The 26,563-nt window shown below is 41.7% G+C and overlaps 1 protein-coding gene across 1 annotated transcript; it reads left to right on the plus strand.

Annotated features, from left to right (window-relative positions):
• Positions 1-9,163: 9,163 nt before the first annotated feature.
• LOC137367130 (uncharacterized) lies at positions 9,164-26,283 on the plus strand. Its single transcript, XM_068028568.1, has 4 exons — positions 9,164-9,272; positions 21,889-21,900; positions 22,241-22,312; positions 25,886-26,283. The coding sequence occupies exons 1-4, from the start codon at positions 9,164-9,166 to the stop codon at positions 26,281-26,283; spliced, it is 591 nt and encodes a 196-aa protein (XP_067884669.1).
• The last annotated feature ends 280 nt before the right edge of the window (positions 26,284-26,563 follow it).

Below are 26,563 nucleotides of genomic sequence, written 5' to 3' on the forward strand. Positions count from 1 at the left end.
TTCTTATGTCCTCTTCACAACTTATTTTCCTACCTATCTTTGTGTCATCAGCAAATTTAGCAACAATACCTTCATTTATATAAATAGTAAAAAGTTGAGGCCCCAGCACTGATCCCTGTGGCGCACCACTCGTTACATTTTGCCAACCAGCAAATGACCCATTTATGCCGACTCTCTGTTTCCTGTTAGCTAGACAACCTTCTATCAATTGCAAATATGTTACCCCCTACACCATGAGCTTTTATCTTCCGCAATAACCTTTGACAAGGCACTTTATCAAATGCCTTCTGGAACTCTAGGTATAGTACATCCACCGTTTCCCCTTTATCCACAGCACATTACTTCTTCAAAGAACTCCAATAAATTGGTTAAACATGATTTCCCTTTCACAAAACCATGTTGACTCTGCCTGATTACCTTGAAATTTTCTAAGTGCCCTGCTATAACATCTTTAATAATAGCTTCTAACATTTTCCCTAAGTCAGATGTTAAGATAACTGGCCTGTTGTTTCCTGCTTTCTGCCTCCCTCCCTTTTTGAATTAAGGAGTTACATTTGCTATTTTCCAATCCAATGGAACATTCCCTGAATCTAGGGAATTTTGGAAAATTAAAATCAATGCGTCAACTATCTCAATAGCCACTTCCTATAGGACCTTAGGAAGAAGTCCATCAGGACCTAGCGAATTGTCAGCCCGCAGCTTCAACAGTTTGCTCAGTACCACTTCCCTGGTGATTGTAATTTTCTTGAGTTTGCTTCCTTCAATTTGCTGATTTACAGCTATTTCTGGGATGTTACTGTATCCTCTATGGTGAAGACCAGTGCAAAATACCTGTTCAATTCATCTGCCGTCTTCTTATTATCCTTTATTAATTCTCCAGACTCACTTTCTATCGGACCAGCTCTCATTTTGTTAACTCTTTTTTTCTTTTTCAAGTACCTGTAGAAACTCTTCCTATCTGGTTTTATATTTCAAGCTAACTTTCTCTCGTTATTTTTCTCTTGATGTTTCCTTCCTTATAAATCTTTTAGTCATTCTTTGCTGTTCTTTATATTCTGTCCAATTGTCTGACCTACCACCCACCTTTGTGCAATTATATGCTTTTTCCTTAAGTTTGATACTATCGTTTAACTTTTTTAGTTAACCACGGATAGTGGGTCCTCCCCTTGGAATTTTTCTTTCTCGTTGGAATGTATCAGTTCTGTGGGTTACCATTGACCAGAAACTGAACTGGAGCAGCCACATGAATTGATTAGGGAGGACATCATGGCAGTAATTAGAGAGGATATCCCGGGAGGAACGTCCAGCAAGGCCATATGGGTAGAACTTCGAAATAAGAAAGGGGCGATCACTTTGATGTGATTATACTATAGTCAGAGGGAATTGGAAGAGGACATATGTAGTGAAATCACAGATAGGTGTAGGAATTATAGGGTTGTAATAGTAGGTGATTTTAACTTCCCTAATATTGACTGGGACTGCCTTAGTGCTCAGGGATCAGATGGGGAAGAATTTGTTAAGTGCGTCCAGGATAGTTTTCTGAAGCAGTATGTGGATGGCCCTACCAGAGAAGGGGCTACCCTCGATCTCCTCTTAGGAAATGAGGCTGGGCAGGTGGTTGATGTGTCAGTGGGGAAGCACTTTGGGACCAGTGACCATAACTCTATTAGCTTCAAGATAGTTATGGAAAAAGATAGGACTGGACCTCAGCTTGAAGTCCTAAATTGGGGGAAGGCTAATTTTGATGGCATCAGACAGGAACTCTCAAAAGTTGAATGGGAGAGGCTGTTTATAGGTAAAGGGACATCTGGCAAGTGGGAGGCTTTTAAAAGTGAGATAGGAAGAGTTCAGGACCGGCATGTTTCTGTTAGATGGAAGGGTAAAGCTGGCAAGTTTAGGGAACCTTGGTTGATGAGGGATATTGAGGGTCTGGTCAGGATAAAGAAGGAAGCATATGTCAGGTATAGGCAGCTGGGATCAAGCGAATCCGTCGAGGAGTATAGGGGATGTAGGAGTACACTTTAGAAAGAAATTAGGAGGGCGAAAAGGGGCCATGAGATTTCCCTGGCAGATAAGATAAAGGAGAATCCTAGAAGATTCTATAAGGGCGGCACAGTGGCGCAGTGGTTGGGCGGCACAGTGGCGCAGTGGTTAGCACCACAGCCTCACAGCTCCAGCGACCCGGTTTCAATTCTGGGTACTGCCTGTGTGGAGTTTGCAAGTTCTCCCTGTGTCTGCGTGGGTTTCCTCCGGGTGCTCCGGTTTCCTCCCACATGCCAAAGACTTGCAGGGTGATAGGTTAATTGGCCATTATAAATTGCCCCTAGTATAGGTAGGTGGTAGGGAAATATAGGGATAGTTGGGGATGTGGTAGGAATATGGAATTAGGGTAGGATTAGTATAAATGGGTGGTTGATGGTCGGCACAGACTCGGTGGGCCGAAGGGCCTGTTTCAGTGCTGTATCTCTAAAACTAAAACTAAAAGTATATGAAGAGTAAAAGGGTAGCTAGGGAGAGAGTAGGTCCCCTTAAGGATCAGTATGGTAATCTATGTGTGGAGCCATGGGAAATGGGCGAGGTCTTAAATGAATACGTCTCATCTGTATTTACCGTGGAGAAGGTCATGGAAGCTAATGAGTTCAAGGGAGGAAATAGCAATATCCTGGAGCATATCAACATTACAAAGGAGGATGTGTTGGCGGTTTTGAAGCGCATTAAGGTGGATAAATCCCCAGGGCCTGACCAGGTGTCTCCTAGGATGCGATGGGAAGCAAGGGAGGAGATTGCTGGGTCCCTGGCAGAGATTTTTGTATCATCGTTAGCCACGGAATAGGTACCAGAAGACTGGAGGATAGCTAATGTTGTGCCTTTATTTAAGAAGGGCAGCAGGGATAAGCCAGGGAACTACAGGCTGGTGAGCCTTACATCAGTGGTGGGAAAGTTATTGGAAGGGATTCTGAGAGACAGGATTTATATGCATTTGGAAAGGCAAGGTCTGATTAGAAATAGTCAGCATGGGAAATCATGGTCAGAATTTTACCAGTAAGAATCGGGTCCCATCGGGGTTGTGCGGAGGGAAAAATGGCACGCGATGATGTCGGGCCGGGTCCCCGGCGTCATTACGGCTGACGCTATTTAACCAGCGTGGGAAGTCCGACGCGATCGAGTTTGCGCTCACCGCCCGACTAACATCAATTGAGAAGTACTTAAGGTACTTCAGAATCCAATTGACAGAGATTTTATGCTACGTATCTGATTTTACGGCCGTTAATCGGGTCGTGGGGCGTGTCGGGAACCCGGCAGGTTCAAAAGGGCGGCAGGCATTGAATCATCAGGGAGTTGGAGGTAAAAATGTATTTATTGAACTTTATTAATGCTCATGTTATTTGTGTGTCCTAACAAGGGGTGTAACTTGCAGGTTGTGCAGAAGGTTTAATCTGAATGTTATGCACTGCTGATCGAGACCCATCTAATATTAGTTATTGCCTGAAAGGAAGTACCTGAAGTGAGCCAGTCACAAAAGCTGGAAGCTATTACCTGTGGTCAAAGCATTTGTTCTGCTGTTCAACAATGGGAATTGTTCACTCTGGAGCTGGATCATCAGATGAGGAGGACAGTGATTCAATGAGTGACAGAAGTACAAATGGTCAGTGCATCCTTGTGCTGCTGACCTCCTCTGCAATCTCCAACCAGGCCCTCTTGATCACTTCGGAGGGTCTCCTCCCATCTCAACTGAATAGAATGTCTCTCCTCTCCTCAACGGCCTGGAGGAGGACCTGCAGTGAATCATCAGAGAATCAGGGGCCAACGCGATTGCTTCTGCCCTCCATCACCTCTACCAGTAATATTGTTGTCTCCCAGTCTTTCTGTGTTTCAAGGTATGGAGCCTTTTAAATCTCCAGAACTTCTAACACTTGTATCTTCCTTGACATCCAATGAAGAACTCATTGCTCTGTTTAACTTCAGTACTCCTTTGTATAGGGCTTACAATCAGCCTTCTGCGTATGTGGCCCTGCCCCCAATGATGCTGAAGTTCCCGCCCGCACGTGCCATTTCTTCTCGGAGTTACGCCGCAGGCCAGCTGATTAGGTGATCATCGCATGATGCCGGCATCCAGGCGACGCGGAGCGGGATCGGGGGCCTGATCCGCTTCGGGCGCATTGGCCACGGAACCACCGATAAGTGCAAAATTCCGGCCCATGTCTCATGAATTTGATTGAGTTTTTTGAGGAGGTGACCAAGAGGATTGTCGAGGGCAGGGCGATGGATGTTGTCTACATGGACTTTAGCAAGGCCTTTGGCAAGGTCCCGCATGGTAGGCTGGTCCAGAAGGTTCGAACACATGTGATCCAGGGTGAGCTAGCCAATTGGATACAAAATTGGCTTGGTAATAGGAGGCAGAGGGTGATAGTGGAGGGTTGTTTTTCAGATTGGAGGCCAGTGACCAGTGGTGTGCCACAGGGATCGGTGCTGGGTCCTCTGTTGTTTGTCATATATATTAATGACTTGGATGTGAATGTAAGGGGCATGATTAGTACGTTTGCAGATGACACCAAAATTAGTGGTATAGTGGACAGTGAAGAAGGCTGTCTATGGTTACAACAGGATATAGATAAACTGGGAAAGTGGGCAAGGGATTGGCAAATGGAATTTAATGCAGACAAATGCGAAGTGACGCATTTTGGGAAGTTAAACCAGGGCAAGACATATACAGTGAATGACAGGGCCCTGGGGAGTGTTGTTGAGCAGAGAGACCTTGGGGTGCAAGTACATAGTTCCCTGAAAGTGGCAACACAGGTAGACAGGGTGGTGAAGAAGGCATATGGCATGCTTGCTTTCATCGGCTGAGGCACTGAGTACAAGAGTTGGGACATCATGTTACAGTTGTACATAACATTGGTTAGGCTGCATTTGGAGTACTGTGCGCAGTTCTGGTCACCGTACTACAGGAAAGATGTGATTAAGCTAGAGAGGATGCAGAAAAGATTCACAAGGATGTTGCCTGGTTTGGAGGGCTTGAGTTATAAAGAGAGATTGGATAGGCTGAGTCTGTTTTCCCTGGAGCGAAGGAGGCTGACAGGGGACATGATAGAGGTATATAAAATTATGAGAGGCATAGATAGGGTAGATAGCCAGAGTCTGTTTCCCATGGTAGGGGTGACTAAAACTAGAGGGCATAGATTTAAGGTGAGAGGGAGGAGGTTTAAAGAGGTAAATTTTTCACACAAAGAATAATGGGTATCTGGAATGAGCTCCCAGAGGAGGTGGCAGGAACAGTAGCAACATTTAAGAGACATCTGGACAGGTACTTGAATGAGCAAGGCATAGAGGGATATGGAATTAATGCAGGCAGGTGTGATTAGTATAGATAGGCATTATGGTCGGCATGGACGCGGTGGGCCGAAGGGCCTGTTTCTATGCTGTACGACTCAATGACTCTAAATATTGTGGCTACAAGAGGTGGTCGCAGACTGGGAATTCTGAGGCGAGTAACTCACTGCCTATTCACCATCTACAAGGCACAAGTCAGGAGTGTGATGGGAGGAGTGCGGCTCCAACAACACTCAAGCAGTTCGACACCATCCAGGACAAAGCATTCCACTTGATTGGCACCCCATCGACCACCTTCAACATTCACTCCCTCCACCCCCAACGCACAGTGGCAGCAATGTTTACCATATGCAAGATGCAACGCAGCAATTCACAAAGGCTCCTTTGACAGCATCTTCCAAACCCGCGACCTCTACTACCTAGAAGGACAAGGCCAGAGACGCATGGGAATACCACCACCTTCAAGTTCCCCTCCAAGCCACACACCATCCTGACTTGGAATTATATCGCCATTCCTTCACTGTTGGTGGATCAAAATCCTGGAACTCCCTTCCTAACAGCACTGTGGGAGTACCCGCACCAGATGGTCTGCAGCGGTTCAAGAAGGCAGCTCACCGCAACCTTCTCAGGGGCAATTAGGAATGATCAACAAATGCTGGCCTTGCCAGCGATGCCCACATCTCATGAAAAAATAAAGCAGAGAAATGTAATTATTTTGGATGTTGCTTTTTTATGTTATTTCATACATAAATTTTCAAATAAATATGATTGATAGCTGCCCAAGTTTTTTTACACAGCCTCTTCATAAGGTGTGAGAGTACAGAGCTTGAGGGAGCATCTGCTGTGCTGCTTCTCTCCCTCGATTGCTGGCAAGTTCCTTCTGCAAAGAGATATTAATAGATTCTCTGGGCAAATTATTGCAAAGGGATTTAACTGTAGATAAATGTGAGGTCATCCACTTTAGACCAAGACAGGATAGGGCAGAGTGCTTTCTAAATGATGAAAAGCGAGAAGCATTGGAGGTCTAGTACAATGGGGTGTCAAACAGAAGCAAACATAATGGCCAATTAAAATGCAGTGGCATTTAACTTACAATGTGTACAGAGAGTGTTTCAAGGAGGGATAATGCATCATGATCACAGGTGATGCCTTTTGTGATCTTGGCCAAAGAAGTCTTAGTGCTGTGGCACGGCTGAAAGTTGGACTGGAGGGATTTGAATTGGGAGTTTCAGGAGAGATGAGCACAAATTACGAGGTCACCACCCACTCAAGAACTTAAGAGAGGAAGGAAGGTTATAGAAGACGGATGGTTGATGTGGGCTTTTTTTGGGCTTGATTTTTTTTGGTCCCATGGAGATAGTGTTGGAGGAAGTGGGGCTGGGAAAATAGCAGGGAACCACATCATGACGGCTCTGCAATGCATTCCCACCTCTGAGGAACTTTCCCGAGGCGGTATGGGAACTGGTTCGGCAGCTTGATCCATGGAGGTGGGCAGCCAATTAGTCCAAATAAGGCCCCACTTAGGGGCCATTTTGAGCTGGCGCTGATATTATACCTATGTCAGAGTGCCCACACCCCCGCTTCTACCCGCCCCCCCCGCGCCATGTGCTGAAGTCACTGGCTCAATTGAGGTGGCCTCTCGGTGACAGGCCATGGGGCCATCAGAGCCAGAGGCTCCATGCTCCAATGATGGCTCTGTGGGGATGAAAGACTGCACTCCTGCCAGGGAATAGGCCTGAGGATGGGTTTTCCCTCCATCCCAATTCCCCTATTGGCTTCTGGTGTCTTCAGTGCAGCCCTTCTATATTGGCCAGAGAGGGTGCCTACATGTTGAGGCTCCCCAAACTGCCTTAGCAGTGTCCACCTCTCCCAGTGGAGCTGCAGAAGCTCCAGAGCTGCCTGTCCTCTGATTGAGCCTCCAGCATTAGGAGCCTGTCTATCATCCGGACAGTGAAAGCAAGTGCCCAATTTGGAGGCCGCCTCCTGGAAGATTGTTCCGCCGTTCTCGCTGCCGGCAAGTGTGGGCTCGGGACCCTCCTTTGGTCCTGATGTCTGGGTCCTGAAGCCCATGACAAAATCCAGCCCTTTCAGTGGGGGCTGATGACAGTGATTTTGAATGGGAAAGCTAAGTAAGCCATTAACAATGTCAGCTGACATGGCACTGAGGAGGTGGTACTTGATCGGCCGAGAGGCATCCAATGGCGCAATTGGTATAGCTCATGACAGAGAAGAACTTGGAGAGAGAAAAGGGGAACATCCAGTAGTTGCAAGTCCAGCATAACTATGTTAATGAGGTAGAAGGGGTATTGCCTAGCCTCCTGCCTCATTCTCCTCTGTGTGCATCTTTGGTCACCAAAATAGAGAAGCACCCCAAAAAAGCTGGTGGGGGGTGGGAGGCTTTCTCCATGACACCTGCAGAATGGAGGGTCAGTAGTGGTCCCAGCATACAGGAAGCATCAGATATGTTGAACTTTGACTGCCCCCTAAAAATGTCTTCTCATCAGCAGTCACTAGGCCCCAATGCTGCTGGTCAGGAGAATAACTGTAGTCCTCTTAGGCCTGTAGCTATGGTTCTATTTCTGCTCCCAACCCCGGGCAAGACTATGCTAGGGTCATTCCTGGGTTGAGAAATCCCATCCACTCCTTCCCTCAGTGCATCCGGTCTGTTTCACCTGTATGATGCCCAGCAGGGCCTTGAGACAAATATTAATCCTATGTTCTGTGACAATAAGATGAAAACATTATCTAAATGAAACTCATAACTCAAAAAGAAACTCACTGGATGATGACCCTAATTGATATCTATTCATTTTATCATGGCAATCTTGGTTGAAGTAGCAAGACTAAACTCTCCAACTCTAAGCACAACACAAAGGCAGAGTGACGTAATGATAATAAAGTTGATACATTATGAGCAAATCAAAACAAACCAGTTTGAATTGGTTCATGGTGGGCTGCAGTCTGATAACTGATTGGGAAATACATACACCTCATTTGAATTGTCACTCCTGTCTGTGGTGGTTTGGTATTGACAATGGCTATCATGAAGGTCATGGTGGAGTACCCTGTATTGCTGGCTGGAGGAGAGTGCCTGGTGCCAGCAGATGCTGTTGGGAAAAATGGAAGGAATGTGAAAAATGTGCTTTGGAAGAAAATGTAAGTGACTAATTCACTGAAGGTTAATTGCCTGAAACTAAATCTGGAGGTTTTATGCTGATTTCCTAAATGGTGTTGTCTAGAGGACATTGTTATCATTATTGGCCTTTGCAGAAGTAAGAGAAAGCCATTATTAAAAATTCTGCATTGTGATTTCATCATTTGCTATAAAAGTGAATAATAATTAATCGCATTTGTGATATCATACATTAATAAATCAAGGTAAAATCAGGACGTGTAGCAATAAAGAGCAGAGGAAGCCTATTTGTCATAATAAGAGTAGTTACTTTACATAAAGACATTGTCAAGTTCATTGTGCTTTTTAATAAACTTGATTGTCATCTGATAAAGAGCAATATTGGTTGTCATGGAAACATGGAATCATGTTCATCATTTCTTGCATAGTACATTTATTGGTCATGCATCTTTTATGCCCAGACTTTATCAACAATCTATCATAATGAGTAAAGTCGAGTGATGAAGATAGATTGCTGAGTTTGAACTGTCCTTCAATGCAATTATATCCTCTTTTGCAATCTGCCATAAGCGATGAGGAGATTGCTGCAAAATTAAGACTGCCTGTCTTAATGCTAGCCATATTCTTTCCTAGTGTGTGTGAAATAAGTAGCCATTAATGAATGTGCTGCATTCAAATGTCACTGATAAAGATTGTAACATGGAAATGCTTGGGTTCCTGCTCTTCCAGTGTAAGTGTGGTAGAGTGGTCCTTATGCTCGGCAAAAAAATCGATCAGAGTCAAGTGTGGAAGTCCAGCAGGGGGCCAGGTAGGCCAGGGAATCCAGAAAAATTGCTGAGGGACAGAGCAAGAACATAACCTCTAATTAAAGGGCTGAGCAGACTCTTGGAAGAGTGACTAAACTGGCTAGAGCTAAAGAAGGAAAAAAGTGAGACGCTAATACTTTTATATAGAGGAACGTTATTGATGGAGTATCGGGGAAGTGACTATCACGCAATTTAGTGAGAAATTGAGTGACCTGACTAGGTCAGCAAAGATAATATTTTCATAAGGTGAAAAACAGGACAGATAACTGAATCACAGAGAAGCAAATTGATATTCTGTATAACAGTAGTCAAGCATTTCCCTTTGGGGTATCATACCCTGTTCATTGTCTCAGAAGCAAAGTCATTTGACAGCATTCATGTTCATTATTTCACATCCTGTAATGAAAGATGGCACACTATAGTTTCACAATCTGGGCCCCATTGCTCTCTGAAACCTATTCTTAATGCAATCCATTCCATGAAGACTGACTGCTTTTGATTGAAGGATCTGAAAACTGCAGCAGCCAACAAACAATGTGCATTCCTCCTACAGGAAAAGTAAGCACAAAATGCCAGAGAATGCCAGGCACTGGAGGAAGACATGCCAACATCCAGCATTTGATACCACATGAAGTGGAAACAAAAGGTTAAAATTGGCTACTACTCTGTGTGTTCTAGTGCATGAATCTCAAAGGGTTGGTGTGCAGGTACAGCAAGTAATTAGGAAGGCTAATAGAATGTTGTCATTTATTGTGAGGGAAGTTGAGTGCAGGAGTAGGCAGGTTATGCTTCAGTTGTGCAGGGCATTGGTGAGATCACATCTGGAATACTGTGTACAGTATTGCTCTCCTTATTTAAGGAAGGATGTAGATGCATTGGAGGCAGTTAAGAGAAGATGTAGTGGACTAATACCTGGAATGGGCAGATTGTCTTATGAGGAAAGGTTGGACAGGCTAGGATTATATCCACTGGAGTTTGGAAGAATAAGAGGGGAATTGTTTGAAACATATAAGATTCTGAGGGATCTTGACAGGAGGGATGTGGAAAGGACATTTCTTCTAGTGGGAGAATCTAGAACTGGGGGTCACTATTTAAAAATAAGGGGTCACCCATTTAAGACAGAGATGAGGAGACATTTTTTCTCTGAGGATCATGAGTCTTTAGAACTCTCTTCCTCAAAAAGCAATGGGAGCAGAGTCTTTAAATATTTCTAAGGCAGAGGTAGATAGATTCTTGATAAGCAAGGGAGCGAAAGGATATCAGGGGTAGGCGGGAGTGTGGAGTTGAGGTTGCAATCAGGTCAGCCATGATCTTATTCAATGGCGGAGCAGGCTCGAGGGGCCGAGAGGCCTACTCCTGCTCCTAATCCATATGTTTGTATGTAGGATACTTTTTGACAGTTTATTCAATTCAATTCAATTTAGTTTATTGTCCATACGGAAATTCATTTCAGGTACATCACTCATTCATTAAAATTACATATGAATAATAACAATAAAACAAAAGAAAATTACCCTAACTTGATTAAAATATGTTAAAAACTAATTCCATTAATTTAAAAAAATCAATCAATCAATCCCATCCTGAGTGCATATCCTTATCCATTCATCAGGCTCCTGTTAAAAAGTTCTTATATAGAAAGGCGCAAACATGTATAAGAACTGATATGCCCTGCATCTAAGAGATTGTAGCCTTTTCTCTGAACGCATCCAACAGTAATACTGAGATAAGGGGTGATTCCCACTATGAATAACACTCTTTACTTGGTTACAATTTTTCAAGAGCAGATGTTGCCAAAAAAAGATCTGCTCGTTGTTATGAAAGTGATTCTGTTTTTGTTAAAAAATATTTTTAGAGGAATTTATAGTTAAACTGAATAAATGTTGGACCAGTTTTTTTTTTTATAAAGAGCCATCAAGAGGACACTGAGAGAACTAGATTGGCAACAATGTTACTGGTTGTCACATGACTCAAGTTAAAGATAGAACAGAAACCCTGGTAACAGGATTAGAGAAGTAACAAGCATCTGTTGATTGGACAAGCCCAGTAGCAGCAGAGCACACCTGGGATGGGCAGAAAAAAAATTCTCAAGCTTTTTGGTTGTTGGGTCAGTTTGTGTTTTACCTTCTGGAGAGAATGGCTGACAAATTCAAGTCTGCTGGAGAATTCCAAAAAATGGAAAGAAGACTACGACCCAGCTCGCTTTCCAGCAAGTCTATTAAAGACCCTGTGAAGTCCACTGTGTTGATTTATCTCATCTCCTGTCTTTGAAGAAAGCCTGCTAAATTACTTCTCAACGCCACCTGAAAAGAATTGTTCGAAAAGATTTCAGTGACCTGTTTGTATGTACTCAGAAGTTAGACTGTATACCAGTTTTGCAGCAACATATCTCATCTGCTGTTTTCTTCAAAAATGAGCAAGTAATCTGCCCAAGCATATTTTTTGTCTGAAACAGAGCTCTGAATTTAAAAAAAATCTCTTTTTATTTTTCGGTTAACTGGTGTATATGTGTGTGAGTGAGAGTGTGAAGGGACTCAGGTAAGAAGAGAATTCAATCTGTGTTTTTATGTTTTTACTTCATTACTAGTTAAAACTTGTTTTATAATAAACTGATAATTTTGTTGTTCATTAAAGAAACCTGGTTAGTGTGTTCTATTCTGGGAAAAATAGAGTATATGATTGTTCATATCAGTAAGTCAGAAATGTTAAATAATATGTTGTGACCTGTGGAGAAGTGGGACTAGAATAAACAGTGCACTCCTCCTGCTTCGGTCGTAACAGCATCAAATAGCCTTCCTACCTGATTCAACAATCTCTGTACTCTTAAAGAATCTCAAAAAACCTCCCGTGTTAGACAGGGGAACAACCTCTCAGTCTCTATCCTATCAAGACATTTCAGAATCTTGTATGCTTCAATGAAATCACCTCGCATACTTCTAAATTCCAGATAGTATGGGGCCAATTTACTTGCCTCCCATCATTGGACAACCCTCTTGTCTCAGGAAGTAGTCTAGTGAACCTTTACTGCACCAGCTCTAATGCAAGTATATCCTTCCTTAAATATGGAGACCAAAACTGTGCACAGTACTCCAGGTGTGGTCTCACCAAAGCCCTGTACAACTGTAGCAAGGCTTCTTTATTCTTGTACTCCAACCCCCTTGCAATAAAGGCCAACATGCCATTTGCCTTCCCGATTGCTTGCTGTACCTGCATGGTAACTTTCTGTGTTTCTTGTTTGAGTACACCCAAGTCCCTCTGAACATCAACATTTACAAGTTTCACATCTTTCAAAAAATATTCTGCTTTTTTATTCTTACTACCAATGTGAATAACCTCATACTGCCCCCCACCACTGCACTCCATCTGCCACCTTGTTGCCCACTCACGTAAACTGTCCATAGTTCTTTGCAGCCACTTTATGTCCTCATCATAGCTTACATTCCCACCTAGCTTTGTATTGTCAGCAAACTGAAGTACATTAATATCACTGTCTTCATTTAAGTCCTTAATATAGATTGTAAATAGCTGAGGCCCCACCACTGATCCTAGTCATAGCCTGCCTGCTTGAAAATGCCCTGTTTATCTTTACTCTCTGCTTCCTATCTGTTAACCAATCCTCTTTCCATGCTGTAAGATTTAGAACCTTACTTATAATTTGTTCTTGAAACAGACAATAAGAATTCGGACAAGGAGACACCTGATGTAGTGGTATCAGGATGATTTATTAAGGCTAAAAGCAATGCTTAACAAATCCAAGGCAGTCAATATCTTAGTCCAGATGGCCTTTACTCTCCACTGGCTCTAGTGGCACAGACAGCTCGTGATCCCTCTTCTCTTGTCTCTCCCTTTGTCTTCTTCAAATCTGTGCACCAAAATGCTCCAGATCTCTCCTTTTATTCTCCTGTGCACTGATTGGTTGGTTCATACATATCACTGTTTCGATTGGTCCTGCCATTTCATTTGTCAGTACTTCCATTTGTACATTAATCATGATCACGTGCAAAACAATGCATTATAACCTTGAGATCCATTAAATCACACGTTTCCGACAAGACTCATCCTGCTTTTCTGTTGCATTTTGATCATAACTTGTTACATAGTTTTAAATATCTGTTCTTTTCTTTCCCTTTCACCGTTCATGTTATTAGGTCATCCATTTCCAATGAGACTCATCTTGTTTTTCTGTTACATTTTGATCACGACTTGTTACATAGTTTTCGATATATGTTCTTTTCCTTGTGATTACCAAAGCAATCACAAAGTAATTCTGGTTGACTCAAACTGTATAGGCAGCATTTTTTTTCCCAGTAAGATACACAGCTAAAGTGAGCTCTTCATTTACCAAAAGCTTATACAAAACATATACGTATGAAAGTATCTAAAGATCATAATACAAAAAAAGGCCAGTAAAAATGACAGAATCCACATTTCTTACAATGCTAATGTGTAACTCCAACTTCTGAGCCCTTAGATTGTGTATGAAGCTTTGTGTGTACCTTATCGGATGCCTTTAGGAAATCCAAGTATACTACATCCATGAGTTCCCCTTTATGTACCCGATTCATTACATCCTCAAAAAACTCTAATACGTTTTTCAAACATGATTTCCCTTTCATAAAATCATGCTGACTTTGTCTGATCATACAATGGTTTTCGAAGTGCGTTGCTAAGATTCCCTTAATAATAGTTAGCAGCATTTTCCCAACAACTGATATCAGGCTAACTGGCCTATAGTTCCCTGTTTTTTTCTTTCTCCCTCAATCAAGATCGCAAAAACAGATTATCTGGTCAATATCACATTGCTGTTTGTGAGAGTTTGCTGTGCGCAACTTGGCTGCCATGTTTCCTACATTACAACAGTGACTACACTTCAAAAGTTCTTAAATAAAAGCAAACTACTGAATATGCTGGAAATCTGAAATAAAAACAGAAAGTGCTGGAATTGCTCAGCAGGTCTGCCAGCATCTGTGGAGAGAGAAACAGTTAATGTTTCAGGTCAATGACCATTCATGAAAGTAAGAGAAGTTCCAGAAGTTGAAAAATTACTTTTGACACAATTATATCATACTGTCACACTATGAAATAGATAACTCTGGGTGGTTACTAATTTAGAGCGACTAGGCAGAGAACAGAAAAAACTGTCAGTTATGCGAGTCATTTATTATCTCCTACAGAACAATAATATACCCAGGTTGAATGAGAATTTCTTGTAGTAACATGAAGTACAATGTTTCTCTGAGTAAGTTTATAATTGTCCAATTTAGATTACTAACATTCATAGACTTCTTTAACCCATCCTTGGAGAGCCATTGTTGAATTCTTCATTTTGGATCCACAAATGGCTGTGGAATATCAGACAGGAAAAAAAAAATAATCTGACAGATTATATGTCATGATACTAAAACCGAAACTCCATTAGGAGCTGCTCTTCAACACTGCTCGTGAGGAGTTAATCAGCTTTATCATGCAGTACACAGTTCCAAAATACTGAAGTCAGTTTGTCTCAGTATTAGTGTTCTCATTTCAGTTGCTGTGGGTTCAAGTTCCACTGCAGGATGTGAGCACATTATCACAGCTGACGTTATTTAAGTACTGAGGAACTACTATCTTATTGAAATTAATGTCTGTCAGATGAGATGTTAAACTGTGGTCCCCATCTTCTTGCACTGGTAATATATTAAAATTTCCATAGCATTATTTGGATAAGAGCAGGGAATGGTGCTGCAAAGCATTCCTTCTTCAACCAAAAGTCGATTAACTGCAAATCTTATTTTTATGTGATTTTCCTGTATCCGAAATAGCAGCCACGTTTGTGTATGTTATAGCAATCACTGAATATCAAATTATTTTGTGTGAAGCATGGTGAGATATTGCTGAGAGATGTGATAAGGTACTATATACATCAAAGCTTTCTTAATTATCAAAGCCTGACAATACAAAGGTATAAATTATGATACACTGTCACTGTACATGTAAATTGTATGTGATATATGAGATGCATAACTCACTATTGACTATAACAACAGAAAAATCAATAACTGATGTCGTTCCAAAGAATAAATCATAATACCCAAAATTCTGCAATATCACAGTGAGTGACATAAATAAATTGGGAATCTCCTTGGGCCGTCTCTGACTCCGCTGCTGTAACTACAGTGGAAATTTGGCAAAAACCCAATTTATGTATATCAATGGGATTTCTGCCGAAGTCAAAGTGGTGGATTGAGAGAAACACTGAGGAAATATACCCCTATGATATCAGCAAGGAACTATGAATATTAAGGCATTATTGAGTAAAAGGAAAATGGTCTTTTGGCATTGACAGGAAATCTGAGGAAACTATGAATTCTTTCATGGCTTGTCAGGCCTTACATGTTGTAAAGACTGAAATAATAGAACGATATAAGTTTGCAGCACCAAAGATGGTCATTCAGCCCATCATATCTGTGCCAGCTCTTTGTTCAAATACTCACATGGAGTAAGTGGGCAAGCATAACTAATGTAATGAAATAAATACTTTTCCCAGATTTTGCGGTCAGCATTTGTTACAATTACACTTGCCTACTGACTTTCTATAGGCTTTTGCACTGGAACTTGTGGTGATCAGAAATCCATTTCATTGTGATGCTGTTACCACCGAGGCGGGAGTAATGCACGGTCAATTCAGTCCCAATACCCCGCAGGTCGCAGCATATTATTAGTTTTCCCACCTACCGGAAATTAGCCAAATTAAACACTTTAGTAACCCCCAGAATAAAAATAAACCAAACCAGGTATCTTTAAACAATAAAAAATTAACTATTTATTAATAAACTAAATCTTAAACACTATTAAAATAAATTTATGTCTAAAGACTTTATAACTTCTTATTTATCCTAACTCCCCCATTCACGTACATACATTCAAAATCAACAGTTAACTGATTTCAAAAATAGTGTTTTTAAAAATTAGCTGTTTCTTAAGAATAAATAAATAACTGGGTTGTAGGTTTTTGTGAGTTACGTTCCTGGTTGATGAGGTATCCAGATTAGAACAATCAGGTGCCACTCGAACTTTTCACACAAATTCGACAAAACAGTCTTTTGTTAGATAGGCATTCAAAGCACTTAGGCTGCAGCAGGCGTCATACAGTTTTTTATTCAGAGATACAGCACTGAAACAGGCCCTTCGGCCCACCGAGTCTGTGCCAACCAACAACCACCCATTTATACTAACCCTACAGTAATCCCATATTCCCTATCACCTCCCTACACTAGGGGCAATTTACAACGGCCAATTTACCTATCACCTGCAAGTCTTTGGATATAGGAGGAAACTGGAGCACCCGGCGAAAACCCACACAGACACAGGGAGAACTTGCAAACTCCGCACAGGCAGTACCCAGAATTGAACCCGGGTCCCTGGAGCTGTGAGGCTGCGGTGCTAACCACTGCGCCACTGTGCCGCCCATGCGCCACTGTGCCACCCAACAAGGAGCACAACAATGTGTCCACTCAGATTTTAAAACTGGCAGACATTCAGTAGAAACTTTATTGAAAATTCCAGCAAACACAAACAGATGATAGAGAGTCAATCTTGAAGCAAAGACTTCTTAGATTAGAAGTAAAGAAAAGGAATTTGCTACCTCCAGCAATACAAATGTTCTCTTCAAAGGGGTTTTTTTTGTCCTTAGGCAATTAACACAGCCTGTTGCTCATTGTAGAATTTCTTCTGAGAGAATTCTCTTCCTTCAAGGCAAGCACGCTTCGCCAGTCTCCCAGTACAAACTGGTTTTAACCAGTTTTAACACACTGTTAAAAGTTACAGTACACCATGTGACCCCTCTCTCCAGCTGTGGCCTAGGAAACAGGTGCAGCTGTGGCACACTGTTCTCAGGAATCTAAAACTGCTCCCTCTGTCTTAAAGGTACACTGTTTTAAACAGAGGAGGAAAAAAATAGTTCCTTGACAATGCCCTTTACAGCAAATGTGGGACCTGTTTGAACAGCGCAAACAACAGTGCATCTCCTTAACCAATAAATTTGAAGAATTCTCAATAAGCCACAGAGTCCGAAGCAGGACATGTAAGTTAGACTATTTAATTCAATGTCAAATTATGTACAGAAGATGAAACAGAAAGGGGAAAAGAAAAATGGGATTAAGAGATAAAAATTACAGAAAAAAATAGTAAAAAATAAAATCTCCAATAGCATTAAAATCTAAAGAAATAGGTTCTAGACTTGTAAAAGTTATGTTTCATTGGCAGTGAGTTTGTTTTTTATTTATTTGTTCATGGGATGTGGGTGTCGCAGGCTAGGCCAGCATTTATTGCCCATCCCTAATCGCCCTTGAGAAGGTGGTGCTGAGCTGCCTTCTTGAATTGCTGCCGTCCTTGGACTGTAGGTATGCTAACAATGCTGTTAGGGAGGGAGTTACAGTGAAGGAACGGCAATATAGTTCCAAGTGAGGATGGTGTGTTTCATGGAGGTGAACTTGTAGGTGGTGGTGTTCCCATGTGTCTGCTACCCTTATATTTCTAGGTGATAGAGGTCGTAGGTTTGCAAGGTGCTGTCGAAGGAACCTTGGTGAGTTGCTGCAATGCATTTGGTAATGGTACACACTGCTGCCACTGTGCCTCGGTTGTGAAAGGAGTGAATGTTGAAGGTGGTGGATGGGGTGTCAATCAAGCAGGCTGCTTTGTCCTGGGATGGTGTTGAGCTTCTTGAGTGTTGTTGGAGCTGCACCCATCCAGGCAAGTGGAGAGTATTCCATCACACTCCTGACTTGTGCTTTGTAGATGGTGGTCAGCCATTGGGGAGACATGAGGTGAGTTACCCCCTACAGAATTCCCAGTCTGGGACCTGCTCTTCTAGCCACAGTATTTATGTGGCTGGTCCAGTTCAGTTTCTGGTTAATAGTGACCCCCAGGATGTTGATAGTGGGGGATTCAGCAACGGTAACACAAACATGAAAGGCGGATAGTTAGATTCTCTCTTATTTGCGATGGTCATTGCCTGGCACTTGTGTGGCGCGAATGTCACTTGTCACTTATCAGCCCAAGCCTGGATGTTGTCCAGGCCTAGCTGCATCTGGACACGGGCTGATTCAGTATCTAAGGAGTTGCGAATGGTGGTGAACATTGTGCAATCATCAGTGAACATCCCCACTTCTCGCCTTATGGTTGAGGAAAGGTCATTGACAAAGCAGCTGAAGATGGTTGGGCATAAGACACTACCCTGAGAATCTCCTGCAGTGATGTCATGGGACTGAGATGATTGACTTCCAATAACCACAACCATCTTCCTTTGTGCTAGGTACAACTCCAACCAGTGGAGAATTTTCCCCCGATTCCTATTGTCTCCAGTTTTGCTAAGGCTCCTTGATGCCATACTCGGTCAAATGCTGCCTTGATGTCAAGGGCAGTCGCTCTCACCTCACCTCTTGAATTCAGCTCTTTTGTCCATGTTTGGACCAAGGCTGTTATGAGGTCAGGAGCTGAGTGAGTGGCCTCATTGAGCAGGTTATTGCTGAGCAAATGCCGCTTGATAGCATTGTCGACGACCCCGTCCATCACTTTGCTGATGATTGAGAGTAGACTGATAGGGTGATAATTGGCAAGGTTGGATTTGTCCTGTTTTTTGTGTACAGGACCTACCTGGGCAATTTTCCACATTGCCGGATAGATGCCAGTGTTGTAGCTGTACTGGAGCAGCTTCGCTAAGAGCGCAGCCAGTTCTGGAGCACGTCTTCAGTATGATTGCCAGAACGTTGTCACGGCCCATAGCCTTTGCAGTATCCAGTGCATCCAACTGTTTTCTGAAATCACATTGAGTGAATCAGATTGGCTGAAGTCTGGCATCTGTGATGCTGGGAACCTCAAGAGGAGGCAGAGATGAATCGTCCACTCCTAACTTTTCCGGTCATGTTACGTGGGTATCTAACACATAAGTACAGCAACTTCATGCCTTTCCATATGTTTCACTGACAATTCTCTTGGCGAGATACTGTCATTGTGCAGCTTCTGGGGGAGCAGGTTAACTTGAACACTAGCTTTCTGATTTCTGCTTTAACAGTGCATGTGTGGTTGCCAGAAGTTACAGTCTGATTTACTGTTTAATTACAGTGAGCTCTGTTAGCCTCACCACAAAACCTGGGCCAATGTTGCAGGTTTAATAGATTCCTCTACAGAACACAGCTGTGGAGAGTTTTGAAAATAAAATGCAGGCCGGAATTTAATGGCCCTACACACAAGAGTGGGCTGGTGGCATGCAGGGTTGGGTAGGGGGGCTGTAAAATTGAGTGGGAGGTGGGGGGGGGTGCCATTCCCGAAGCCTTCCTGCCCACCTGCAATTTTACGTGGGGTAGCAGAGGCAAGAAATGGTCCGCCCGCCCCAAGCCATTCAAGGCCCTTAATTGGCCAATTAACTGTTACTTAAGAGCTTCCTCCCATTGCTGCTGGTATTTTACCAGCCAGACGGCAAAGGCCCCTAGAAGGCCACCAGGTAAAGGCCTGGCATCCTTCTTGCAGGCTGGGGGGCCCTCATGATCTGGCACCCTGTGCCCCACGGAGGGCTACCCTCCGAAGCCCCAACCATCCCAACTAAAATAAAGACCCCCCCCCAACCAATCAACACCCGTTGCCTCGCTGGGGTCCGCCTGATTGTCCTCGGCAAGGCCCCAAAACTTGTTTCCAGGCCAGCAACCCTCTTGCTTCTGTCAGCTGGGTGCAGTCCCAGCAGTGGCCACCGCAGAATTCATCATATTTGAGTTCTCCATTAAACGACACATGCACATCTGAGAAAACAGTGCACACATTGAAATTCCACAATTTAGCTGGCACATTTTCTTGACAGGGCAGACATGGGATATATATCTCAAACCCTGCAGTTTTCATTCCTTCTCCATGTCTTTCTTAAATCCCAATAGGATTGATTTTCTTTGTAAATATTCCAGTGAGTTTTGCTGCAAAGAAGCTTTTACTCATACAAACAGATTGAAAGTCAAATGCACATGTCTATAGGGAAATGCATTTTATAATACTTATTTACTAAACTGCTTTACTCTACTTAAAATAATTAGAATCTGTCAACTGTGTAATATTTAGATTTAGTATGATTAAATGGTGAAATTTTGGGATTATTTTCTAATTTTTTCCCTCGTGTCCTGAAGATGCTGCTGGTCTCTAGTTCATAGGTGCTCAACCCTCCGGTGCTTCACCTAAGTGGCCTTTTTGTGTGAGCCCAGAGTAAAAGGGTTAACAGGCTATTTTACATAGCAGACTCACAACCAAGACGTGGCCATCTATCATCCAGTGTCCAGAACATGCATGCATTTCATCAGTGGTCATTGGACAGCAATCTGGAACAGAAATCTCGCTGATTTTTACTTGGCCGATCCCAGGTTTCTAAGGCCTATTATAGAACTCTTAATGCCATGTGGACTAATATCAGTTTACACAGCACAGGTCAGGGACCATGTATAGGAACTGCTTGTATAACTTATTTACATGCTGAAGACTACATTTACCCACTAAGGCACTGGGGAAGCAGAGGGAATCATTCCATGGCCAAGATGATAAGCAAGCTACCTATTCACAAACCTGTACCATCACTATTCCTCTAACTGACTACCGGAAGATGTACAAGGATAATTTTCCCTCCAGCTACCATTTTTCTTTTCCTGTGGGGAAATACTGGACATCCATCTCAGCATCTTCTTGAGAGACCAACTAATAGAAACCATAGAAAAGTTACAGCACAGAAAGAGGCCATTCAGCCCATCGTGTCTGCACCAGCTGAAAAAACTAGCCGCCCAATCTTATCCCACCTTCCAGCAACAGAAAGCATCGAAAAGTAAACTAAGATTAGAAAGTCACCATTTCTGAGAGTGTTCACCTGCATTCTACACTGCATGTTATGGCATGCTCTTGTGCCAGCATTGAATAACACGCGGCTCAAAGTTTATTTTGATAAAAGATATATGACCAAATTTTGATTAAGCTTATAACTTTTGTTATAAATCTTAATCTTAAGGGAACTCCAAAGTGCATTGAAGCATAGCAAACAAAGGGAAAATACACTCTTTTGTGTTGGAGATTTTACCTGATGTTGCTTGTCCCCATCAAAAGAATAATGCAACGTAACCATACCATGTGAAATTAGCTGATGAACAGGTTATATTCATATGAAATTCATTTGTCTACTATTTTAATTGAGGCATTAGTGTATAAATGATTTAAATATAAATAAAATGAATAGATTAGCTCCCCTATTAAAGTAACAGGCAAAAGGATTTCATATGAATAAGTTAAATGTTCATCTACTAATAGCACAAAGTATCATTTCTTCCTATAAAAAGAATAGATAAACTCCACATAAATGCAAATTGTACAAGGTACATCATTAGGGATCAGTTCAGAGGGCTGATGAACTTTCCATGATTTACGCTTTCTTATGGTCTTATCCTTTTTACCGGTTTTACTGATCGTTGTCACATGAAACCATGCAATGTGCCTAAAAGCAAAAGGCAGTGTAGAAACTGGCTATGCCAACATGATAGTTATTTCCATGTTTTGATTATAGAAAAATGATATATGGAATTATTTTTTAAATGATTGTATCCCCTTCTTTGTCTTTTTCAGCTGCACCACCAGGTAAGAATCTTTGCTTAGCCTTCAACATATTTTCATTAGTTTGTTTATTTCATTACAACTCTGACTGAATTAATGCATAAAACACAATACTGACAATAGAGGAAATAGTACTATATTCTATATTGTGATGATATTTTACTGGCTATCCATTCAAATCCATTTGTATTTATGCTGAAATTATATCAGATTTTGATGAAAATAATATACTTTGTGCACCATAATTACCAGACTTTGTTTTCCTTGAAAATGGATTTTGTTTTATGACATCCTTTTCCCAGGCATTATTTTAGTTGTGTTTTTGTTGTTTTCACATTCTTGATGTATGTGCTTTCACTCACAGAGACTAAAAGACAAAAACCTGAAAGAAAGATTATAGCAAAAGAAGAAACAAAGCAAAAAGCTCCATCAAAAGGTAAACACCACTCATAACCAGTAGAGGCACTTCGGTGAAAAGTTGATGCTATCCTTGGTGTCAGAACAAAGAAACATCAATATCATTGCCCATTATTTTTGATAGAATAGTTTCTTAAAAGTGGTAAGAATGTAAACTATAGCTCTACTTTAACTGTTACGTGGGAATGCTTTTACACTGCAGCTACTGATAGTTGCTATTTGGATTCCGGACAGGAACTGCAATTGTCCTGTCAAGAAGATTGCTGTGTGCATCCCTGGTTACAAGATTACAAGATAGTCTTATGTGTCAACTTTGGCTCAGTGATAGCACTCTTACCTCTGAGTTGGACGTATGAGGGTTCAAGTCCCACTCCACAGACTCGAGCAAAATATCTAGGTTGGAACACCTGTGCAGTACTTGGGGGAGCACTGCCCTCCCAGAGGCCCTGTCTGCCCTATCAGGTGGATATAAAAGATACCATAGCACTATTTTGAAGAAGAGCAAGGAAGTTTTCCCAGTCTCCTAGTCAATATTTATCCCTCAACCAACATCACAAAAAAGGCCAGATTACTTGGCCATTATCTCATTGTGCTTCAGTAGAACCTTGTTGTGCACAAATTGGCTGCCACATCTCTTCAATTGCAGCATTGCCCACACTTCAAAATTACTTCATTGGTTGTGAAGTGCTTTGGGAGGTCTTGAAATACAAGTAGTTATTTATTTTCTTTCTTGGATAGCCATTCAGGCCATCTTCGTTCGTCCATCCAGAAAGATCCTATAGTCTTCCCGATTTCAGCAGCCAAATGGTTCTGAAAAGATTTCACTTACTAACTTACTAAACCTTTCCATTTCATTCAATCAACTTTTAAGATGTTCCATATAACCCACATCTTTGTCTGAGCTTTCTGGCACCACTATGATTAATGCCTGTATTATGAGGCACAGATACTCAATATGCATAGTAAAGTGACCCAAAAGGACATTATTGAGCCTGCACATTCATATGATGATTCAAGGAATGCTCTATAATTCCACTGTATTGCATTAACAATGGTCTAGACGGAAATAGGCACATAAAAGAGGGAGGACAAGTGATGAATAAAATTTCTGCCACCTAGAGCCTTCTTTCATTGCAGGATCTCTTGCAACATGGCATCCAACACCTTACTGCTGAATTGGGCCTTTTATTTTCCAAAATATGGAATTTAAAAAAGCACAGTAGGGAGCTCCTTTAGCAGCTGCTTGTACTCAATAACATTTCTGAAACTCAGCACTCTTCCGGTGTTTCACACATAGCATACTTGGAGTGGTGTCTAAATATTTGAATTAGCTGATCTTGCATTATGGAGTGAGGTGAGCTTGCTCTCTTAAAAGTAAGCAGCTTCCAATACATCAGCATGACATTATTGGACCCAATGAGTTATTTAGACAAAAGCGTTAAGCACCAACTCTCATTGTGATTGCCAAAACACTCTTTACGCCTTGAAGGAAATAGCAGAGACACTTCAAGTCATTTTAACAAATATACATTTTTATTGAATAAATAGATATCTTCCGAAGTTACAAATAATGAACAACGTGACAAATAAAGTGAATTTATTTTATTAACACTATTCTTTAATTTCAGTAGTCATTGTTTCTGTCTTTGTGAACCTGCATCTCCAGTCCTTCTGGTTCACAACATATCATAGTTATGACCCCTGTGTAGCATCTTAATCACTCGTACTTTTCTGTATGTGTTCCTGTGCTTTTCCCACTTTTGTTTTGTGTTTAAACCCCTTTTCTCAGTTTGTAAAAATTCTATTTCTTATGCTGCAGCATAGGAGAATTGTCAATGTATTTGTTCACAGTTCATATACTCATATGCAAATATTGAGAAAGGACAAGAAAGACGATCAGGTCCAAAATGCCCAATTCATCCTGACAAGGATGCAATGTTGTAGACCATACACCCAGTTCATCACCGTACTCTCTCCTGAGAGAGGTCATAAACAGAAGAAAAAAACAGTAGCTAATTTAGGAAAACCTATTGGAAGTTCGTCTCCAACTCTATTAGGCAATCAAACAAACTGCAGAAGACAGTGGTAGCCCATGACTGCTCATAATCACAAAGGAATAGGAAAGCGCTTACAATCATATCAGTTAAAGAGTTAGTTTGTATTGAAAAAAGACAGTTATTAATGTAAAATACATTAGCATTGTAGGGGAATAGAATTCAAAAGCAAAAAAGTTATGCTGAACTTATGTAGAAACTTGATTAGATCACACTTAGGGCTGGATTTTAAGAGCCTGCCACCGATCTCGGCGGCGAGCTCAAAAAATGGGGCAGGCCGCATGCCAAAGAGCCGCCGTGCTCTTAAGTGCAGTGACTCATTTAAATAGCTGGGGCAGTACGCCCCCCTCTCCCCCGCACAATTTCATGGTGGGCACAGGTTGCCCGTCCCCGGCAATGGCGTCAGCTGCCTGTGCGCAGACGCTGACACCATTTTTAAACGGCTGCCAGCCCTGACGCCCAATTTAAATTTTTAAAGTCCTACCCCCAAAATTCAATAAATAAATTTCTAACGCCCCTTTCCCACCCCTCCAATAACAATTACAATAACTGTTTGCTCTTTCCCCCCACAATACACTTACCTTTTACATCTGACCTTCACCCCCAAAACTGCACAAAGTTTAAGATTCAACCCTTCCCACCATCCCATACACCCATCATGTGTATTTGATCCCTCTCCACCCCCCCCCCACCAACCCCCTGATAAACTTATCTCCCCCCCCCTTCCCACCAGGCCCCCCAACCCCCTGCCATGGAACCCGACACCTGGGGGAGAACAAAATCCAGCCGCAGAGTACTCACACAATACATAGTTCTGGCCTCCAGATTACAAAAAGGATACAGAGGGAGAAAAGAGTAGAAAACATAGGCTTAGAGGGGATATTATTGAAGTTTTTAAAATGATGGAGTAATTGAATACAGACCAATAGATAGGTTGGAATTGTCTGTGAAGCTTTACCCATCAGGCGTGCAGATTGGAAAATCAGACGCAGATGTCAGCATGCCTGATTTGAGGGGCTACCAATTTTCTGAGATTAAAATGAATAATTTCAAAATCAGGAGTGAGCAGTGTGAGTCAGATACATTCACCAACTTGTTTGATTCTCCCCTAAATGCTGCCATCATGCAAGTCTCCAAGCCAACACAAAGCTTTGAAAATTTACTCTTACATATACAGAATGCTGAGGTCCATACCCTAAAGTATCTGAGCAGCACCACAGGAAATCTACTTGTGTTTTTTTTATTCGTTCTTGGGATATGGGTGTTGCTGGCGAGGCCAACATTTATTGCCCATCTCTAATTGCCCTTGCGAAGGTGGTGGTGAGTTGCCTTCTTGAACCACTGCAGTCCTTGGAGTGTAGGTACACCAGCAGTGCTGTTAGGAAGGGAGTTCCAGCATTTTGACCCAGTTTTAGGACTACTTCTAGAGTTTTTCTTTTCCAAGTAATTAAGCATACCGGCAAATCATTCCATTTGAAAGCAGGGAGACTTAAAAGAGAGAAAGAAACTTAAAAAGTACCTTCTGTTTTCCCCAGTAGTTAAAAAAGTTAAAGTACCCAAAGCTGAAGAAAAAGTGAAGAAGCTCAAAACAATTAAATTGGAGAAAAAGGTACAGAAAGTAAAGAAAGAGGAAAAAAAACCTAAGGAGGAGGAAAAAACAAAGCCAAAGCTCCAAGTGAAAAAGGAGAAGCCCATGAAACATGAAAAACCTAAGGCTGAAACAGAAAAAAAAGGTAAAAAGAGAGATAAGAAGGAGCCTGCAGAACTGAAGTCTGAGCAAGTAGACAAAAGGAAGGAAAAAGTGAAAGATACCAAAGAATGCAAGCCGAAATCGAAGGATAAAGGTGAAAAGACAAATATTGACAAAAAGGGTGTTAACAATAAAAATCAAAATAAGGCATCTGAGAGACATCAAAAGAAAAGGCATGGGACATAAAGTCAATTTTTACAAGTAACAACTGTCTAAAAGAAAAATTAATTGAGGTCACTATTGTCTTTATTTTGAATAGCAATGTAAGATACAACAACTAAAATCATTTAGATCCTTTCACAATATTTATATCAACCTTAACCAAGTATTATTCTGACAGTGAAGTAAAGCAGCTGAATAGTGTTATTCTCCCCTTGATTCATCATACCCATACATCATATATCATTTTTGCCTCATCTGTGTGACTCAGATGCCTGAAAAGTAAAGTGTACTAATATGCTTTTAA

This window comes from Heterodontus francisci, chromosome 3 (assembly GCF_036365525.1).
Source record: "Heterodontus francisci isolate sHetFra1 chromosome 3, sHetFra1.hap1, whole genome shotgun sequence".
In the NCBI taxonomy this organism is placed as follows: domain Eukaryota; kingdom Metazoa; phylum Chordata; class Chondrichthyes; order Heterodontiformes; family Heterodontidae; genus Heterodontus; species Heterodontus francisci.

Excerpts from the sequence above, each read along its gene's own strand:
- LOC137367130 (XM_068028568.1), top strand. The coding sequence starts at position 9,164 with ATGGAAATGCTTGGGTTCCTGCTCTTCCAGTGTAAGTGTGGTAGAGTG. Across the intron at positions 22,313-25,885 it reads GCAAAAAGCTCCATCAAAAG|TTAAAAAAGTTAAAGTACCC; the intron begins GTAAACACCACT and ends TTTCCCCAGTAG.